The sequence below is a fragment of the Poecilia reticulata genome, chromosome 9, assembly GCF_904066995.2.
Source record: "Poecilia reticulata chromosome 9, P_reticulata-male-v2, whole genome shotgun sequence".
NCBI lineage: Eukaryota > Metazoa > Chordata > Actinopteri > Cyprinodontiformes > Poeciliidae > Poecilia > Poecilia reticulata.
The window spans coordinates 28,800,888-28,822,127 of NC_088838.1; the positions used below are offsets into that span (position 1 = coordinate 28,800,888).

The 21,240-nt window shown below is 37.7% G+C and overlaps 1 protein-coding gene and 1 long non-coding RNA gene across 3 annotated transcripts in view; one reads left to right on the forward strand and one right to left on the reverse strand.

Annotated features, from left to right (window-relative positions):
- The window catches only part of rtn4r (reticulon 4 receptor), a 55,535-nt gene extending 49,048 nt beyond the window's left edge, over positions 1–6,487 (reverse strand). The window contains exon 1 of the mRNA XM_008417902.3: positions 5,716–6,487. Coding sequence (XP_008416124.1) covers positions 5,716–5,737 — 22 coding nt within the window. The 5' untranslated portion in view covers positions 5,738–6,487. The remainder of the gene's footprint in view (positions 1–5,715) is intronic.
- The window catches only part of LOC108166588 (uncharacterized), a 105,116-nt gene that overhangs the window by 54,256 nt on the left and 29,620 nt on the right, over positions 1–21,240 (forward strand). The window contains exon 4 of one of the 2 annotated variants that reach the window (XR_014088975.1): positions 454–3,177. The exons of the other annotated variant lie outside the window; for it this stretch is intronic. This is a non-coding gene — a long non-coding RNA (uncharacterized LOC108166588). Of the gene's footprint in view, positions 1–453; positions 3,178–21,240 lie in introns of those variants that run through there. 2 annotated transcript variants of the gene reach the window in all.

The following is a 21,240-nucleotide window of genomic DNA, read 5'->3' on the forward strand; positions in this document are numbered from 1 at the left end:
TTCTATATCAGTTGCTGTTTTTAGACGGATTGAATATGCATCTGCCTTAACAACTTAACTGGTTTACCTGCTCACTGATTTGGGAAAACCAAAAAAGAGTAACAATTTCCATTCTTTAACTAAATTAGTTGTGTATTGTAGACATATGTAAATAACCAAGCCTGAATGTGTTTCTGCATTTGTGTGTGTGGATGCTTCTCTGCTGAGAAATGACCATCATTATATTGTGAAACCTAAACATATGAAGATGTTTTGTGATTATTAAATCCAAATAAGCTCAGAAATCAGAGCCTTTCAAAAGTACTCTTGAAGTCTGAAGCCATTAAGTGATCCACTCTGCCATTAACTCTGAGCTTTTTCTTTAACATCGGAAGCCCTCTTGGACTAATGTGTTGGTGTTTCATGTTTGTCTGCTCTGTTCTTCTGCTGAAAGTTTCTTCCCTTTCTTCAAAGGGAGTTGTTCCTTTCCACTACCGCCACATGCCACCTCAGTATGAGGAATCGCAGCAGTCAGTGAGTGAGTACAATCCGCTTGGCCTCCTTAGCTATTACTTGTTTTACTAGATGGCAAAATAATCTGGATTTTTCTGCACCATTTTATAACTATAAGACAGTTATACTATTATAACTAGTTATAATTATGGTTCTATATTATGGATTAAAGGATTCAATTATGAAACTAAAAGCCAAAAACTTTCATCACATCTGGTGTTTCAAGAACTTCATCAAGTTGCCACAGAACTGCTAGTGCACATTACAACAGGCTTAAATTGAAGGTAGTCAGAGTTTTGCTCAGTTTTTCCTGAATATGTTTTGACACCTATCCAGGAGTCTTTGTCAATTCTGTAGGTTCGCAGTTCAGTCCAACTCTCCTGCTCAACTGCACACCTCCAGAATTGAAAACCTGCATAGAAATGTTTTCAGGAAAAAATGAGCAAAAGACTGGTTGTCTTCAGTTTATGTCAGTGGTAGAATACATAAGTCAGAGGACTAAGAATATACACAGGCATACTGGTGCACGTCTAGAAAAAACATGGATGAACACAAAACAACTAACACTTTTAAAGCAACCATAATTTTAACAGTTATTTGGGATTCTTAGTCCTTGATGCTCAGGTGCTGTCCTCAATTGTTACAGGTTTAGTAATGTCTTGTTAAGTTTGCTCTTCTACCTATAAGCATGTAGGTAACTACTTCAACTGTAACTGTGGGGACATCCTGGTATAACATGGCAAATATATTTTTAAATGAAATCAACTATATTTTGTCATGAGTTTAGCCAAATACAGGTGCCAGTATTGCTGCTGTTTCAACAGTTCCCCCCCGTCCCCACTAGAACTTTTTAATCCAACAAAACCAAAAGGGACAATCAGGCTGAAGAGTTGAGAATAAATGCTGGAAATCTTGAGGTTTGAACAATCACTGTGTCTGCAGCATTGATCACTATTCTTCACAAATTCTGGTTTTGTGTGCTGTTGCAACATTACAATTCAATGACCCCTGCAGACTGCTTCTATTGTGCTGAACTATGGTGCACTCATTGGTCATATTGGCTGATTATGGACAATTGTGAAAAATTAATGTAAGCTGCATTCCCAAAGTAGCAGCTAATCTTTCCGGAGTATTGTTGCAGCATCCTGGAGCATCCTGATAATAGACACTTTAGCAGGAAAATATATTTCTGTCTTTATTCCGTTTTACTACCTGCACCTTCTTCAGACCTCCCCATAACTCAAAGAACACTACACACACACACACACACACACACACACACACACACACACACGCACACACACACCTACACACGCACACACACACACACACACACACACACACACACACACACACACAAATGATCCAGGTAGCTCTCATCCTGGGCTTGTGTAAACATCCATACAAGCACTAAGATGGATCAATTTTACATTCCCTTTTAAGAGGCTTGAGATGTCTTGTCTCATTGGGAAGTTATAACTTGGTTTTTGATCTCACCTAATTCCCCTTCAGCAAATCAGTCATTTTTTGGTTTTAGAAATACTCTATCCATTAAAAACTTAATGTTCTCTGCATCCATCTTGTGGCCTGCTTTTAACAAAGCTGAAAGTTTTTGTGGATGGGGAGAAAATGTACTAATTTGACATAAAAAAAACCCTCATTGCGTTGTGGTTGTGGTTTAAGACTCCTGAAGAGAAAGCTTTCAGTTCCACCATAATGGTTTTATCCATTCATTTGCACTTTATTGGCTTTGCTTGGCAGTAGACAGGGAGCAACGGCACCCCCGAGCAACAGCTTTCCCACAGAGGCATTTGATCATATGCTGACTGGGTGAAAAAGAGTGTAAATTAAAGTCCCTCCTCACCCTGACACTTTAAACACGAGACACGACAGGCCATATTTTCTCAGCCAAATCAGGAGCCCAAGAGATGGATACCAATTATAATTGCAGCAGAAAAAAAAAATGAAAAAAATAGAAATCAGACATAGGTGCGTGTCAGTAGCCTGGTGCTAAATCACAACAACAGCAGTTGGATGATGAAAACTTGCCTGGAGGGTTTGAGGAACCCAGAGCCATTCTTTGCACAGTGATGGGATGTGCACTTGAATTTGCATCACTCTGTGACATATCAAAGAGAATACACAAGCAGATGTGCCTCTTTGATTTTCCTAGTTGTGAGATGCAGAGTTATTTTGTGGGTCCACAATAATCTGCGGCTTTCTTACAATAATCCTCCAGTTTTAGCCAAGTAATGAACATCGTGAGGAAGATAAAGTGTGTACAGCATGTTGCATAAGCTCTATATATCTCTGTTTGTGTGTTTATGTGTGTGTTTGGAGAGAGGGAGAGACTGCGTGTTCTTATGACTTTGGGTAGCAAATGGATTATAGCACATGCTAATGTAACAAACTAGATAGTACACACACACACACACACACATAAATACAAAAACACATTATCCTTAACAGGATGTTATATTGAAGACCATTCACTCAATTAGCTCTATCCCTGACCTGGGTCTGAATTCAAACCTCCACGTCTGATCTACAGTCTGAGGTGAATTTCACAATTTGCATCTGCCCACTGGGGTTTGCCGCAACTTTCCATGGACATCTATCTGCAGCCAAGACTTTGTGAGCACTCTGACTGAATGCTAACAGTGACAATATTGGAACCAATTTAAAGGGTTGCCCCAAACAGACAAGTGTTAAAACCACAAGTAGGATCTTCTCAACAGAAGAAGAAACATCACAGGGGACACTTGTGTATAAGAAACACAATCTGAGGATTTTTATTTTCTTTTGTAAATGGAAAAACTTTCATCTTCAGTTTAGATTACTTTCTTCTGCATCTGCTCTGAGTAGCATGTGTGCAAACACACGCCTATCGGACTATATTTAGTAGAAACCTGTTTATCTCTGAGTGGAATGTTGTGATTTAATAGATCCAAAAAATAAGCTTCAGCGCTATCCTGAACCGTAACCATTATCGGTACATACTAAACCCTTTAACGTTGAGCTTAGCCTAAACTTAGATAATATCCTTACTAAAGCCATTAACCACCCAACAATATAGTACACCACATTTAAACTGGGGTTTTGTCCACTACTGGCCTTAACATCATACATTTTTACTAGAAAATGGTCTAAAGAGGAACACAGACAAGAGCAAGCACAAATCTACAAACTCATTTATGTTTAGATTGTTTTTAATATATTGTGTTAACTACTAATTATTTTAATACCTCCAGCTAACACAGCGCTAGCACAAGTCATAACTTTGGTCCCCGAAAGGAAAATATCTAATCAGGCTCTTGGTCAGTTGGTCAGGCTCTTGTATCTTAGTCTATTGTAGAGTATTGCTCTGCCATTTTATACCTTTTGTTCAAATTTGTAAGTATAAATAAACCATTTTGTTCTCATCTTCATACATCATTGCACATGAGGTTATGTTTTTTGTTAAATAATTATTTCTATATGACTTATATACATACACATACTAGAAAAACAGTTCAAAATTCATGTTTTTCTCGTCCATTTCAAACTCGCATACAGACCATTTTGTATCCATTTACTTAATGCATGACATTACTTTGTTGTTGCAGTGGAGTACTTACAAGATTTGTGGAGTTCAAGGAACACAAAAATGCTTGTTAATGTAATTTAAATATATAGTGTCTGTACATTTAGTATTGCATTCTGTTCTCATTTATTTTGGTATTGGTCCTCATTTAGGTCTCCTGGCTTTTATAAAATAATTCTAAATATGATCTGACCAAAGCAACTAAGAGGCCTGTGGTTTGTAGATATTATTTATTGGATTCATTTGGCCACACTGTCTTGGCAGACTGCCCAAATATTATAGAAAATTACTTTTAAAGTGGTGGTTATGCTCTTCGCAGCTTTGCTGAAAAAACATCCTGTAGCCTATCAGACTTTTCCATTTTGTATCTGAAGAAGCCAATACAAAACAACCAACAAACAGAAAGATATGACATGAAGGATGAAGTGGTTTGTATTTCTATCTCTATTGGGACACTATATTGCCTTCCACTCAGTTGAGTAAGTATCTGTGACCATCTCTGACTTGATTTACTGTAGCCCTAACCCTAACCCCCACCTCTACACCACAAACGTATGTTCCAACACATTAGGACTGGGTTTTAATCCCCATTATGACCATCAGTCAAGATAAGGTAGGTGCTTGTCCTTGGAAAGGTCCTAAAGAGGCTACATAGCGCACGGGTACGCACACACACGCAGAGAGAGAAGGAGAGAGACACAGACAGAGAGGGTTATCTCATAGTGCTGCTTGTCAAGCAGCACTCACCATGTCCATATTATTATCTCTGCACTGCATTAAACATAAGCTTTTTGCACACGAAAGTAGGCTCGGGTACATGCAGGTGCAGGAAGACAAGCAGGCCAGGTGCTTCTCCATCCTTCCTCTTCGATTTCTCCTCCCTCTGCGCGCAAACGTGCGCGCTCTCACGCACGCACGCGCGCACACGCACAAAAAAATACCCTTGGCTTGCCGACAACACGCTCCCCCCTTCTCCCCCCCCCCTGCCTCCCCCCTGCCAGGGAATTAAATTCTTAACCATTTCTGGCGGGAATGGGATCGCGTCCGCGCTCTCATTATTGCACCTCCAGACACAGTCCAAAAGCGACGCGGCCCAGTTTCCCCTCACTTTGGCGGCGGCACCCTGCGAGCGGCGATGCCACAAAAACACTAATTATAAGCCAAGAAGCTGGAGAGGGATGTGGTGTTAGTGAGCCGCCAAGCGGACCATCTGCAGCCTCCATAAAAATAAAAAAAAAAACACACAAAAAAAAAAAACAAAGTCAGAGCGGATGCCTCGGTTAAGTTGCGAAATTAGTCACATAGACATCTCATTTATATAGAGAAACAACGGAGAAGGTAATAATTATTCTTAACTATAACTCAGTTAGTCAAGGTCGTTTGCATTACCAACTAATGTTGACCACTGTCCTATAACATAAAAACACATGTTGTCACAATGCAAATTAAAGGTCGTTTTGCCGTATTACCCGTCATGGTTTTTGCATCAGTTTGTCTAAAACACATTAGAGGCTGCGGAGTAAACTCCAATACGAGCAGCTGGTTCTGTCACAACGCACCGATGTGGATTTAACCAGTGTGCACAAACCCATCGAAATCCTCCAATTTAATAATAATAATAAAACTTATTCTCTACTTGCCATCAAAAACGACGGTCCTCATGGTTTAGATGGGGGTGAAATCCTGGTGCGCTATAAATCCAAGTCGAACGACTCCCGGTCGTGCGCAGAGATGGATAAGATATCCGCTATTTAGTTAAATTTCTGGGGTGATTGCAAATCCCAGCAAGTAAAGGTGGGGGGAACGAACAGCTTTGCACCCTTCAAACTTTAGCCGTAGGTCTTCCCAGGTGGGGAGCCACGTCTCCGCTCGTACCCTGGCTCAGTCATGTGGATGAGGATTTCAGGAAAAAGTCAGCAGTAAATATCCAAATTTAGATCAGCAGACTCGACACCTCCCCGAAAAATGTGGGACGAGCAGACGGCTCTGGAATAACAACAGTAAAAGAAAAAGAGCTCAAAGTGTTATTGCAGTTGTTGAGAATTAACAAAAAAAAAAAAAAAAAAAAAAAGAAGAAGAAGCCAGCACCGAGTCCAAACGTTGTAGGCGCAGAACACATCCAGTTCGATCAATAATCAACTGTTCTTTTTTTTTTGTCACAGTATATTTTCCAAGTGCTCAGAGAGGAAAGTGTGCGGCTTGAGCGTGGATGACGGCCGCACTGGTGCGCATCAGTGTGCGTTCACCGGGCGGGGAGGAGATGAGGGCGGGGCGGCGAGGTGCGTCTGGCGGAAAAAAAGAAAGAGACAGAAAGAGAGGGGGAGAGAAAATTCAAAGGATGAATCTTTTATGGCTACGTGTCATGGCACAAAAAAAGATATCACCCCTTTTATTCAAAAAGAAAAGTTAGAATATTTATAATGGCAAAAAAAAAATGTCTCCAGGCTATTTCCTACCAGTGTTTTATGGTACCTACCCGCATTAAAGCTATTAATAGAAAGTGGTGAAATTTCCAGATTTTACAGAGTGACTCGCAGACCTAATGCCATTTCTTGCAGCGCCGTGCCTGCGCTCTGATGAATGTTTTATGCGCAGGGGTTTGGGGCTGGTGGTGTGGCTGTGTAGGACGATGACGTGCGGCGAATCTATTTGTATCGGGCTCAGTAAGGCGCACAACATGCATAGAAAAATAAGCTCTAAAATAGAGGCACTGAGCCAAGCCTAATGCTGGGGACCCGAGTTTTCTCCTGAGAAACTCCTGCTTTTATATCTTTATCAAGTTCAACGGGGGGGATCCATCCTGTCTGGTTAGAATAAACTTTATTTTACGAAAGTATTTGTGTATAACAGGCAACTCAAACAATTCCCTGGTAAGCACGACGTGTTAGATGCACATAACCTTTCATTTCTTTTGCGTGATGACATTTACTGAGTGACCGGATGTTAAATAGTCACTGCTGATGGTACCACAGACTCATTCAGCGGCGCTCATCGGGTCTGCATCTAATGCTGAGCTTTGCTCAGACCCATGAGGATTGGGGGACTCAACACAACAACGTTATCTTTAGGTGTTACACGCCCCCTACCGGCGAACATTGAAAGAACATATTTTAATCTGAGGAACATTGAACCTCTGGGTGATACCCAAGGTATCTAAAAACTGCTCTCGTAGATTAATATTAGACGTCACATTGGTAACGTACTGTGTCTTACTTCATTAAGGATATTACCTCACTGTGTATTACTTCCATCATGATTAACAAATGTAGACCAGCTGCCACTACTGCTGGTAAGTATTTATTCCACTGCAGGAAAACTTTATATGTATTTGAGCTGATGACACCATGCGATGCAAAAGAATCAAACTGATCAGGCGGAATAAGAAGATATGTTATTTTGGTGCTTTTTTTTTTTTTTTTATAGATTTGATAGACCCTTGAGATGAGAGCCAATGGGTCGCAGCTAATTTTTAGGGGTGTCAGGATGAATGTGGTTCAATTAAAATGCATGCCACACTTTTCATATTCCACATTTGATATTTTGGCTTTTTATTTAATAAGCAAAATAGTATTTTGAAAATTTGTGGTGGTCTAGCAGATAAAAATCTCAATTAATACATTGAAATTTGTGGTTGAAATATGGCAAAACGTGGAACAATCAAGGCTTATGAAATGTTTTTAAGGCTCTGTATGCCTGGCACATTATTAACGCCTACAATAATTACAGTACGCTTTGTAGACTGAGACAGATAATAACCGAAAGATTACCACAGTGAGCAGGTGAATGGAAGCCACTGTCAGGTGGACGGTTTAGACAAGTGAAACAGGGATAGGCTAATCCCAGGCTTACAACCACCACCAATGTTGAATCACACCATCAGAATATGTCGACGAGCCGCTCGCCTGGTATTTGCCCTCAGTGGGGATGAGCAGAGCCAGATGGCCTGTAGAGACGTGGGCCAAAGCCGCCGCGGCAACCCGCTGAGAACGAGGTCACCCCACACAAAAGAAGATGGTGTCACCTTTCGTGGTTGTCTTTGTCTCTCCTACTTTATCCAAATGCGTCTGGCTGGGTAAACACATGCATGAGTGTCATCCTGTCACGTTGCTGTATAGCTTTGCTTTTGAAGCAGAGACAGCTTAGTTCAGGTAAAAAGATGGAAATAAAACCATGTGTAAAGAAACAGACATCAAACACCTGTGTTAGTAGTAGCACGTTTTTCATTTTAACACCTTTATCTTGCACAGACCAACAGACAATACAGTACCAGAGTAACCCAGTTCTGGAGGCGTATTAGGTGATAAGCAACTCTTCAAACAGAAACTGCACTCGACAGAATAAGAACAAGCCTTGCATGCAAAAAGGATCCTAATTAAGTCAAAGCAACGTCGTTACTGCTACATTATTACAACACGACGTTCTCAGACAATAATCACTCCTAAATATATATAAGAAGTATAATTATATGCTAAGATACTTCCAAAGGCCAGGAAGTTTATGGGGTGCACCACACCTGATTATTTCATCTGGAACATTAAGTAAGAAGCTTCTCAGTGCTCCTCTCATTTTGCTATTATATATCACAAAGACATGAGGGAGCAAGTGAAAAGGACACAGGTATATTACCAAAGGGAGCTTTGACACTGGAGACCTTCCACAATAAGCAACTATAAATTAACTAACAGCAGATCATTGCCATGTGAAGTTAGAAAATAATAAGATTGAGCATCTTTAATTCATGACAGTAATAAAATGAGTCAAGCTGGTGAGTCTCAAAGGCAACAGATCCCTATAGGCTGAAGCTCTACCATTCTTTTCATCATAAGTCTGACAGATCAAAAGGAGAGCAGGGGCATAAATGACTTCCTTTGGTAATGGGGAAGTTAGTTGTATCCTGCTGCTACAGGAACTGCAACAGGCTCAATGTTAATCGCAGTTTATGAATAAAAGCTAAGGGTTTTACTCAGTTTATATTACAGAATGAGCAAGTTGAACATGAAATTTAATTTGTGATTAGGTCAAAGGTCCTGGAGGCCTTCTACACTAACTCATCCTGCGGCATATCCATATTTCTTCTTGAATGATCTGCCCTTGTGTCTCCTATGAGGTTCAGAATTACATAAATATTCAAAAATGGTGCTGGCATTTGCTTTCGTAACATTCTCCACTGCATTTGACCGGTCACTTTAGGCTATATTGCTTTTTTAGCTTTTGCCTAAACCAGAAGCAGATGGAGTATGATAAAGAAATGTTTTGATTCATTTAAGGGGGAAAATATGTATAAAGGGAAAAATAATAAAATGAAATCCTAATCAGGGAGGGAATCTCTGTTGGCTTAGCTGCACAGAAGGTTTTTGTAAAATATAAGCCATTATATAATATGTAAAAAAATACTAGGCACAGTTTTATTAATTGTTAGGATATGAGTTATACAATACTGTGAAATACTATTTGCTATATATAAATTTAAATACTATTTAAATTAAAAATAAAAAAGTGTACATTTTCTTTAGCCTACTTCATGTTGTTAGACAGGTTCTAATTAATTTTACACTAGTTAATATTTAAGAGGTTACCCACTAACTAGGGTATGATTACGTCAATTAACCCCAACCCAAAACATATTTAATAATCAAAGTCAATGTGACTTTCAACACAGAGGGGCAAATGTGTTTTAATGGATTGTTTTGGATGTATTTCTTTTTTCTAATAATAATTGCAATAACCTGCAATAACCACCTCGGCCTGACAAAAAGACAAAATTAGAAAAAAAAATTCTGATGGAATGAACATGTTTTACAGCACTCTATTTGTTTGCAAGAAAGTTCCTAACATGACAAATTAATTGTTTATCTTTCTGTATATTCAGTAAATAAACATGCAGGTGCATCATTGTTACTTCATAAAAAAAAATGTTTGTAACATGTTTCACTAAACCGTTATAATCAAACCATGTATTTTGTCCTAAAGCAATAGCAATAGAAATCCTGGCAGACAAAGAGCTATGGACTGTTTATAGAATAATAATGGCTTCCTGGGTGCAGACATGAAAGAGGCACCCTCTTGGACTGTGTCTTACTGAGGAGCAATGCACCCAAATTAAAAACGAGCAAAGCAAACAAAACCAGTCATGTAAATTTCCTGCTGGCTTTCTGTCTCTAATTGGGTGTCTTACAGATCTGCCCCGTAATCATAAATCTCATTCCAGTTGTGTTGCATCTTATTTGAGGATTCCTCATGTCTGTTCAGATGTGCGTTTCTAACTTTTTTTTTACATCACCCTGTGGTTCTCTTCTTCTCTTTTTGTATTTGATCCTGCTAATATTCAGTCATGCAGTCGTGCATCACTGAACTTAATTGCCTGCTATTGTTTTTTATTTGAATTTTCTCCCTCTCATTTTGCATTTCTGTTTTTACTTTGGTTCTTTTGTATTACAGTTGGTGAGGTTTTACATCTTGTTGTTAGTCAGTTGATGAAAGGATTATATGTAAAACGGCAAATAAGTCAAGAAAAAAACGGTAGGCATGCGATGCAAAGTGGTTGCTTATAGATAGGAAGTTAAGGGGCAAAAAGTCAAAGCTTGAGGGTACCATGCTTCCAGGTAAATAAGATATCATAATTAAAACTACAAATAATGTGCAATACACAGTAAATTAAATGCAGTTACATTAAAATACATATGACTGTTTTTTTGGGATATTTATTAATTACTAACAAAATACTTAAGTATAGAGATTAGTAAGAAAAAAGAAACATGCAATTGTTGAAGCACATGAGATGGTTTGTGCGCAAATCCAAAATGGAACATGTATGAAATAAGGGTACAAATTAGCAATGTAATTAATCATAACCTACAGAGTATGGCTAAAATATATATTTTTTTCCAGCCACAGCTAACAGAGCATAGCAGTTACAATAAATAACTTGTAAAAACTGCATGACAACTTTTATTGGAATATGTCACCACACCACTCCCAATAAGACCCTGTGAACTAAAACAGCACCTCTGAAGCATAGTCCAGGCTTATTCCCAAGCAACATCCATTTCTTTTTTGTGTTTTCTTTTCTTTTCTTATTTTTTTGTTCTGCCTTTTTTCCTCTAAACTTCCAGGGGTTCATTGTGCTGGCCAGGCCCTTGCTCATTAGGCCTGGGAGTCAGATATTAATTCTGGCTTGGGTGAAAACCCTGTCGCCATTAAGATCGGGTGACAGCTCATTTTCCTTGGTGGCCAGCAGTAGACAATAGCTGTGATGGAATTGTTTTTTTCCAGTCTGTAACCTCATTAACTCATTGGAATAAAGACAATGTGGAGTTGTTTGCATTAAGCTGTAATTATGCTGATTCACTCACTTTCTGCCTCTCTTACTCACTCTCTCTTCTTTCCATTTGCCACTTTAATTAGATTCCCCTCCACTCAAATACCGACAATGTTGGACTGGGTTGTGTCTCGTAAATTAAGCACCTATCTACCCATCACTTCTTGTGGTGTTTTGTGTTTCGTGCATGAGGAAAGGGAGGAAACGGACAGTGGAAAGGAAGCGGACATTCCACATAGCAGCATCTTCACTACTCATAGAAAACTTGGCCACATAGGTTACATTCCTCGAAACTGTCAGTGGGTCAAAAAGGACAAGACTGGGTAAATTTATTCTTGCATAGCTTCACATGGTCTGGTGCCTGACCTTGATTTCCTCTCTTTTTGTTTTCTCAAGTGAGACTCTTGAGAAACGAAAGAGCTGAAGGAAAAACAAGAAGACAGAAAGATGGAAAGAAAGTGAATCTTGGATGAACACAGGCTTTGTGCATCTGTCTTATGTCAAATTGATCTCATATTCTGGGTTGTGTGAACATATAAAAGTAGATATATGACATGACGTTTTAAAATCACTTAAAATCCAATCTTAAATAGCTGTCTACATTAGGAGAATCTGCTTTTTTGGACTTTTCCTTTGTCAATAGAGAGTAATATGTGAGTTTACCTTCTTTATATTTGTAAGAAACCTGTTGGCAGGGGTGGAAACTTTCATATTTAGATTAGATTAGAAAGGTAAAAAGGTATAGCAGCTCCCAAAGGGCCCAAGATTTTTCACACCTTCTACAGCAAGCATGTGAAGTGCGCTGGATGATTATAACAAGACCATCAAAATTTTGGTATCTTGCCTGAGGCCTAAAAATATTGTTTGTTTTTTTTCTCAGGCTTTTCAATGCAGAAAATCGAAATTAAACATATTTTCTTTTAAAAACTTGGATTTATGAAGCAACATTTTTGAAATAGTTAAAATCTTCTTTGGATGTTATCCATATTCTACGGCTTAATTAACAAACACCATTGGTTTGGGCTAAATTTACACAATGTTCTTATTTTGAGGAAAGTTTAAGAAGTTGGCAGACTTATGCTGAACACAGATTTCTCCTAATCTTAACAGACAGAAATAGACCCTGGTTTCACTTTAAAAACTCTTGTTTTCTTCATGCTTCTGGGAATAAAGTTAATCAGTTGTGACTCAGTTTTATTTTAGATGAAACAAGGATCCTCATCATTCTTCACATAAAACAAGCAGATCAGAGTTCACAGAATCTCCCCCATCGGGTGAATTAAAAATAGCAAGATGTTAAAACATATTGAGTAATTATTCTTTAATAACCATGAGTTGTGGTGAACTTTAGTTCACTCTGGAGAACAAGTTTGGTCACACAAGTCTTTTACCTGCTGAGCGGTCAGCACAACCTAGTTCAACATTCACACTAACACAGGAAGTGTATAGTTAAAAATTCAAAATAAAGTTGCATCTGAATAAATTAGAATATTGTTGAAGCATATTCACAAAGCTTACTCCAGCTAAAAAAAAAAACTGACTTATTGTATGGTTGTTGTTGTTTTTTGCGTATATGAATGGTGTTTTAATTATATTAATTTTATGACCACCTTTTAATGTTTTGAAGTTAGCTTGTGGTTCAGTTCATTTAGAATGTAAAAGTTTTTTTGTTTTTTTTTAAAAATTGTTTACATAATCATGTTCAAAATGTGTCAGGCTAACAAGTTTTTTAATAGAGTAAATATTTGAATTTGTATGTTTGGGGTCAGACTCTGAAAGATAAGGGCCGTTGCAGGAGAATCTCCTCCTGGCCCTCAGTATTATCAATATTCACATTAAAGCACTTAGTAGAAGCTGGGTCATAAACAGGTCTGTACTGTCAATCGACCTTTCTAAAGTCTCAAAAATTCTAAAAATGTTCTGGCAACAGTAACCAAAGCTTACACTAACACACATGCACACACACACAAACACATAATTATCTTATCAACAGTGATTTTGTATTAGTAGCATTTTGAGCTCAGGAATATTCTGTCCTCTGTCCAGGGACATTTTTTGCCTAGAGCTTTTTTATTTTCACTTTTTTTTTCATAAAGACCCAGATTTATCCCCTTTTCAAATACAGCACTGTGGTCATTGTTTTCACAAGACAAGCTGCTCTGCCAGCATTGTGATCAAAAGCATGTCTTTCATGTTGTCGGCTTTGTGCTACAGTGTAACAGCTGGACAACAGAGCAATTTGTCCTGACATGCCCTCAACAAAGAAGCCATATTGCTCTGTCTGAAATTCCAGGTCTGTTCTGGGCTGGATTATTAATCTGCGTTTTTCAATTTTATCCGACACCCTACTTTTGGTTCTGTTTCCCTTAGTAATTCCCATCGCAGATTATTTAGGGGTCTATTGTTTTCACTCTGTCTGGTAAAGTCAATTACACACCCTAAATGGAGTTAGTTAATTTTCCTCACTTCAGTGAGGCTGTCTCTGCTGCAAGCAGCTCTTCACATGACTGTCATTTCTACAGACTTGTATATTTCCTTGATTTCAAACTTTAGATAGGACCATGAAAAATATTTGTAATTGAAAAATAATGGCATGCTTCCATAGAAGTCTTCTTTTAAATGGAAATGTCCTTCTAAAAACATAAAACTGATTGTTTGGAGGCAGTCACGAGCTTTTATTGTGCTGTTGAATCTGATTAGACGATCCTTTCTTTTTATTTGAGATACATAATGTAATGTCAGGTTTGATCTATTTAACAAAAAATAATTGCAGCCTGCATTAATAACATACAATACCACCAACCAGTTTAGCTTCTATTAAATCCAAAATGACTTTATGAAAACCCATATAAAACAATCATTTATTTAATCCAAAATTAGTATTATAATTTACCTTTAGTTTGTAATGGGGAATCATCTAATACAATGTTTTTTATCCCATAGGTGTATTGATATGATCAGATGATAGCATCAGCAAATTTCAGTGACATGTGCCACACATCAGCAGGCCCAGATTGAAAGTCTGAGGGCATGTCCATCTTTAAATCTAAATGAATCTCTGCTGGTAAATCTTTCAAAGTATTAGGCTGTTCCGTGAGATACTGGAAGTGTTTGAAGGCAAACAATCAATCTTGAACAGAATCTAAATCTTTTGTCTTTAAGCCTACAAAAGACGATAAGACATGGCCATCAAGATTGCAGCTCAGTGGTCTAAAACACAACCTTTACCATGTGATGAGTCACGAGAAAAGACATGCCACATTTTCAAAACATGGAATTAATTCACCAGTATAGGCGTCAGAGCATTTAATATCCCTTGGAAAGCTTTAAGAAAAATGAAAGCCTGTCATCTCTACATATAGACATGTATTTTGTCTAGAAATACCATTATAAGTGGAGTATTCCAAATAAATGTGAAATTAAGATGCTCAATTTATTTTGTCTTCTTTGTAGACCAAACAAAGCTGGACAGGAAAAAGTGGGATATTTACAACTCTGTCATGCAGGAGGTTGATGCTCTTTGGCCTGCTTTGTGAAAAGAACCCATGAATATCAAAGAAACAGGTCAGTTGTGAAATGTAAATGAATTTTGAGCTAATCTTCAATCAATAAAAATTGCTTGATTTAATGAGAGCTCACAATATTGTTGCCTGTACTTCAGTACAAGAAAAACTAATATTTCAAATACGTAATTTTCTGCACATAGACAGACATCTTCCAATGATGTATATCTGTATTCTTGAGGTGAACTAATGAATCCTAATCACACTGCCATGGCCTCTGATTCATATCCATCAATAATTAAATTTAGATGAATTGCAGTAACTAATTTAGACTCCTCTGGTATATATGTTATGAAATCCATAGTTTGCAATTCTTTTCATTTTTTAGAACATAATAGAAATCTACAGGAAATTTTGCTACTTATTCGTATCGGCTGATTTTTTGGCTTGATCAAACCTAAACACTGTGTCTAAAATCACAACCTTTGCTGTTTTGCAGATCACTGAAAGCACAGTAACTTTGTTCTACTGAATCATGGTCACAGTAACAGTTTATTGTGGTCATTGTTAAAAAAACAAGTTGACTATTATATCAATGACGTATTTAAAGTGAAGTTTATAGAAGGATAGCTTTTGAGAGGGAAAGTATATTTTCCTTTTCTTATATTTAGATTTTTATAGCTCTTAGAGAGAAATCAAAGCCCTGATTTCAACTGATTTCAACTGATTTCAGCAGGTGAAATCTTTACACAATACATTTCCTTTGGTGATTCAACTTTTAAAAATGATGGGTTAAATGTATGTATGAATGTATGTTAAATGTATTATTTGTGCAATCACTCATTTTACCATTAGTTTTTTTAACCTTATGAGCTAACCTATTTAACTGAAATAATACTGAAGAAAACCTTGTAAATCTCATACCCGTTCTCTCGCTGTTGATTATACCATTCCTTCAGCCAGCAAGGCTCTTTATAAGTAACTTGAATCTCTCTTAATTATGTCAACCAAATTCAAATTCAGTTACAGAGCAGAAGAGTAGATTGAATCTGTGGCATCATCAAATACAATGAAGTGCAATCAGGCAATTGGAAAAAGTCTGTTTGGGTGCAATATTTACAAGTTCCATGCATACAAATTCTATTTGCCAATGTATTTTGCCTCTTAAATGCTTTTCACTGTCCTTTTTATCTGATATGGAGCTAAATTTTCAAGATCCAAAATTGCTCCTAAAGAAGGGAGGATGACATTGTTGTGATTCAAAATTGGGACTTGTAACGACATTGTAATGAATGTTATTGAAATTGACTTCATCCTCACAGCATTTAACACCAGGTAGGCAATGTAATTTTTTTTCTAAAGATCGTGTTGTACCTTTTTCTATTATGCAACATATATTGCTGTGTTGGAAAATGCTTGTTGTGTGGCATAACTGTGAAGAAATTAAGCTGTTTGCTGAATATAAAGTCATGTAATCTCTCTGAAGTGTGTGTGTTGCTTTTGATGCACTCATGGTGTGAATAGTGCATGTGCATTAGGACAACGGCTGTAGAATTCACAGGAATAATGATTAGCTGCAGCAGGACAGGGTACGTTATCATAAAGATGCTGTTGTGTGACTGTTTTCTATTCCACTAAACCTTTTTGATTCCAAGTGGTCATATAACCCGTCTTACTGATTTTTAGCATAGAGTACGCTGACAATATAGTTTAATTTTAATGCTCTGTAACTTCTCCTGAAAAGTCTAATGAATATTAGATGAATTCATGAAAACGTAGGTCATGCCATTAGTTTCACTTTAAGTTTCAAACATGTGTCATATCATGGTCAGTGAAACTCCATCAGTAGGAACAACACTTTTGCCTAATGTTGCAAGATTTAGTGGGTATTTGCTTCAACATTTGAGTAACAGTTGTGCCTGTTCTGTATCAGTTGCACGTATGGCACATGGACACTATGGTGGGCATGCTGCATTTTTCCTTACATGTCAAAAAATGCTGAAGAATTATGTATGTTACAGCGTTAAATGTATTGTAAAGCAATGCGTTCTCATCTTCCCACACTACTAAAATGCAAGGCAAAAATCTAATTGTGTGACAGAGATATTTGATTGTGTAGTTCTGTTGAGTTAACCCCTTGACTGTCATCACAGTTGACTGAGACGCCATTGTCCCCAAAACAGAGATTAATGCAACGTAATTGTTTAATGATGCCTGAAAATATCAGCTATTCATAATCGACTGGAATAAACCAAACAATATAACAATATATTCAATATATTTGTATGAACAAAATGTTGCAAAAAACTTCTCAAGAAGTTTCTATCACTGACATGCTTTCTACATATGTATGCTCATTCTTTTTAAACTTTGCATCAGGAGAGTGAAATGATTTTTTTAATACAGGGAATTATCTCATTGCAGTCCAGAGCCTAACAGCTCCCAGTTTGTCTCTCTCCAGGGTTCTGGCCCAGGGCTACTGGCTATCTCTTTGGAAAAAGGATCAGCAGGAGCACTCTGCACTCATAAAAACAAGCCAATTAACACACCCTCTTTCGGAAACCTGCATTACTTATTCAGTATCCCTGCTTAGGACCAGGACTGGGTTGAGGGAAGAGATGGGAAGGATGCAGGGAGAGATGAGGGAGATCAGTGGATATGGGGAGTTTAATTACCAAAGCTCAGCAAGCCATCTTCACAGAACTAATTTCTTGGCAGGAGCCAACGGAAGCAGGCTAGCAGCACCCGAAGCTAGTATCTGTGTTTCTGACATGTTTCTCATTCACAGAGGTGTTCTGTTTAACCACACTTAGATCAGGGCGAAACAACTCCTATTTGACAAGGCTGACATGCTTAAGATGAATAATGAAGGAAGTGTTTTTGTCGGATCCCCTAATTGGTTTAACGGGGAAAATAATTTCCTTGTAGTTTGAGGAACCGTCCTTGTTGTCAGGAAGTGACTCAATGTCCTGTGTAGATAACTTTCCAATCATGATGTCCTCAGAATATCACTAAACAGAAATGAGTTAGCTTGGTGCAAGGATAAACACTTAGTTTCACACCAAAAGAAGGAAATGTGATTAAGTCCTCACATCTCCACATCAAGCGATAAACATCATTAGATGGAAATTGCCCCCATCTAATTTGTTGTGAAGTGTCTGTGATGTCACGATTGGATGTGCTCCTCTGAATAAGATACTGGCAACCTCAGCCTGTTTGAAAAACACTTTGATTTGATTGATCATACTATGTTGTTGGCACCAGTTATACTGGCACAGCAAAAATGGATTCTCTGCTTTAACTAAGCATTGAGAGAGAGAGAGAGAGAGAGAAAGAGAGAGAGAGAGAGAGAGAGAGAGAGAGAAGAAAAGAAGGTCCTATAACCCATCTCAGTTTACAAGTGTCATACTGTTTATGTATTTGTTTGATACGGTAACAAATGCAATCAAGTACTAGATTAAGCCAATTATCAACAAAACACCATCATATATGCATTTATATTATGCCTATGCATGATTCTTTAATAATTTCAGTCTTTAGTAGGTTTTCAAATCTCTTTGCATGTCCTGGATTTGTGGTTAAATAATGAACAAACTGTTGTTTAATTCAAGGGAGTAAATATGATACATTCTTAATTCAGAAAGAACGGCAGGTTCCATCTTCCCTGACTGCTTCTACTTATGCGTGATTTCTCATTATGCAGCCAAGCTTCAATACACTCAAACCCCATTAAAGGTTCCTTCTTATGGTATAGAGCATTTCTCATTCATCATAGCTTTTCATATTTGAAGGCTAGATTCTTTCTCATCCATATCACTTTTAACGGAATCAGTATATAAAACACCAGGTCTCACGTCAGCTTCTCAGTTTATTTAACCCATATTGAGCACAACGTTTCCCTACTCCGACAGCGATATTCTTTTGTGTTTACATATATTGATTTCTATGACATAGTAAACTAAACATTTCCGTTATAAGTACCTCCTTTGATAGTCCCAGTGCCCAGGTCTGTCATATATTTTCAGCACAAACAAAGCAATGTGCATAAGTGCACTATATCTCTTGAACTGAAGTGGCTAACCGTGTACTTCAGAGAAAACAAGTAGGTGTTAGTCATTAGTCACTGCTGGGGTTGCTGTTGATTTTCTGTTTGTGTGGGTGCCTGATAGATATTATGAGATTACAGCAATGAAGATCACATCTTCACACTTATAATTAACAGATGACTAGAGGTTGGCTGGAAAGCAAATGGATTTCAGTACATGAAAAACTCTCTAATGTAATAGAAATAATGCATTTTTGAAAAATGATTTTACTTTAGTGTCCAAGACTTCTCTTCTCTTGAGGTTTGATGTCTAGAGAAATATGTTTTGTTTTATTAAGAACAAGCAGCATTTATTGACATTACATTGCCTTAAAGTCAGAAGTGAGCACCACAGATTAGAGAGGAGGACAAGGATATGAGGTTTTTCGATACAAGCGGCTGAAGTGAGTTTCCTCCACGGGGTGTCTGGACTCTCCCTTAGAGATCTGGTGGTAACCAAGCTTCTTCACATAGAGAGGAGGAAGTTGAGGTGGCTCGGGCTTGCGGTACCCAGGTTGTGCTAGTCGGACTGTGTTTCTCCGCTGGCCTGGGAAAACCTTAGGACTCCCCTGGAGGAGTTGTCCCATATGGATGGGGAAAGAGAAGTCTGGGCCTCTCTGCTTAGGCTGCTGCCTCTGTGACATGACCCTGGATTAGTAGAGGATAATGGATGGATAGCTGGATCTAACCTGTATAGCACTTCTTTCATTATGCTAAATGTTGAAAGTGCTTTTACGCTGGAGGCACAGTTATCCAGGCTTATATCCCTTTTTTTTCTTTTTTTAACATGTCCAGAATTGTTGTCTGGGTACCAAGTAGAAGCCCGATATAGAGATGCATGTAGGTGTGTGTGCATATTAACCTACGTAAATCTTATTTTCCCACATGATGCTAATTTGTAGAATTAATTTGTTTGACAGTCATGTGGTGGAAAAAATTTTTAAATAATGATGTAAATTCATTTTGTTAATGCATTTTGTTAAAATACAGTATCTGAATTGCACAAAATGAATCCCAGTATAGCTGATTGCTACCCTGACAATTAGCAAAAACAAAAACATAACGTCAAGAATAAAACAACAGTGCAGGCGCATGGCTATTTATGGTAATAACTTATGTATCCCTTTTGGCAGAGAATTTAAACAGAACTTCATAAGCATCATGCTGGTTAACAAGATTTCAGCACAGCTGGTGACTGTTTTAAGTGGTTTTTCACAAAACCTCCATCTCACCACCAGAAAATGAAGGGAAGAGAAAAAAGCGCAGCCTCTTCTAATCTTCTACTACTTCAATTTGTATAGCTTGAAGCAGTGAAGACGTCTAAATTTCTTCTGTGGTTTTGTGATTTTATTGCTTTATCATGGAAACAACAAAAAAGCCTTTTAGGGTTTTTTATTAAAAAGCACTTTAAAATGATCTATTTTTCAATTTGTCAACACTTAAAGTGAGTGACCACATGACGAAAAAATTATAATATTCATTTTAAGTCTTATATTCATCAAAACATGGGGTGCAAAGCTGCTCCAATAATATAATAAAAGTATTGATGCCTCTTGAACATTTTACATGTTGTCATATTGAAACTTACACAAACAATACATAAAGTATTTTATTAAATTAATTTACAAAATTTTTTGTGTACCACTGTTCACTGTTAACTGGCAAAACCTTTTGGGTTTGTCTCTGCCAGTGTTGGTAAAGTTGGTGATTCTTCTTTGTAGAATATCTTATGCTAAGACTGGAAATATGTATTGTCCATGAACAACAGTTGCAATTATTCTCAAAAATGAAAAATTGGAATCATATCTGGACTTTTACTTTGTCATTGTGACAAATGCATATTCTTTCATCCAAATTATCTGTAGATCTGTTGCATGCTTAGAGTGACTGTCCCTCTGCTAGATGTTTTCTGGGCCTTTAAAGGATTTGTTCCCAGGATTGCAGTGTATTTATCTCCATGTATTTACCCATCAACACAGACCAACTTCTCTTCAAACAATCCCAACAGCATGTATTCATCTATGTCTCATGTATTCTGATGTCTCGTTTGTCCACTCCTCCTGCTCCACCTCAAATTCGTAATTTATGTCTCATTATATCAGAGCGCCGTCTTTTACCTGTTTGCTTTTTCCCCTTCATGCTTTGTGTCTTTCTTTCAGCAGTGACTTTTAGCTTGCTATCCCTACATAAAGTCCAGATATGTTGAGTGCACAGCTGATAGTTTTCATGTCAACAGATTCTCCCACTGGAACAGATTTGC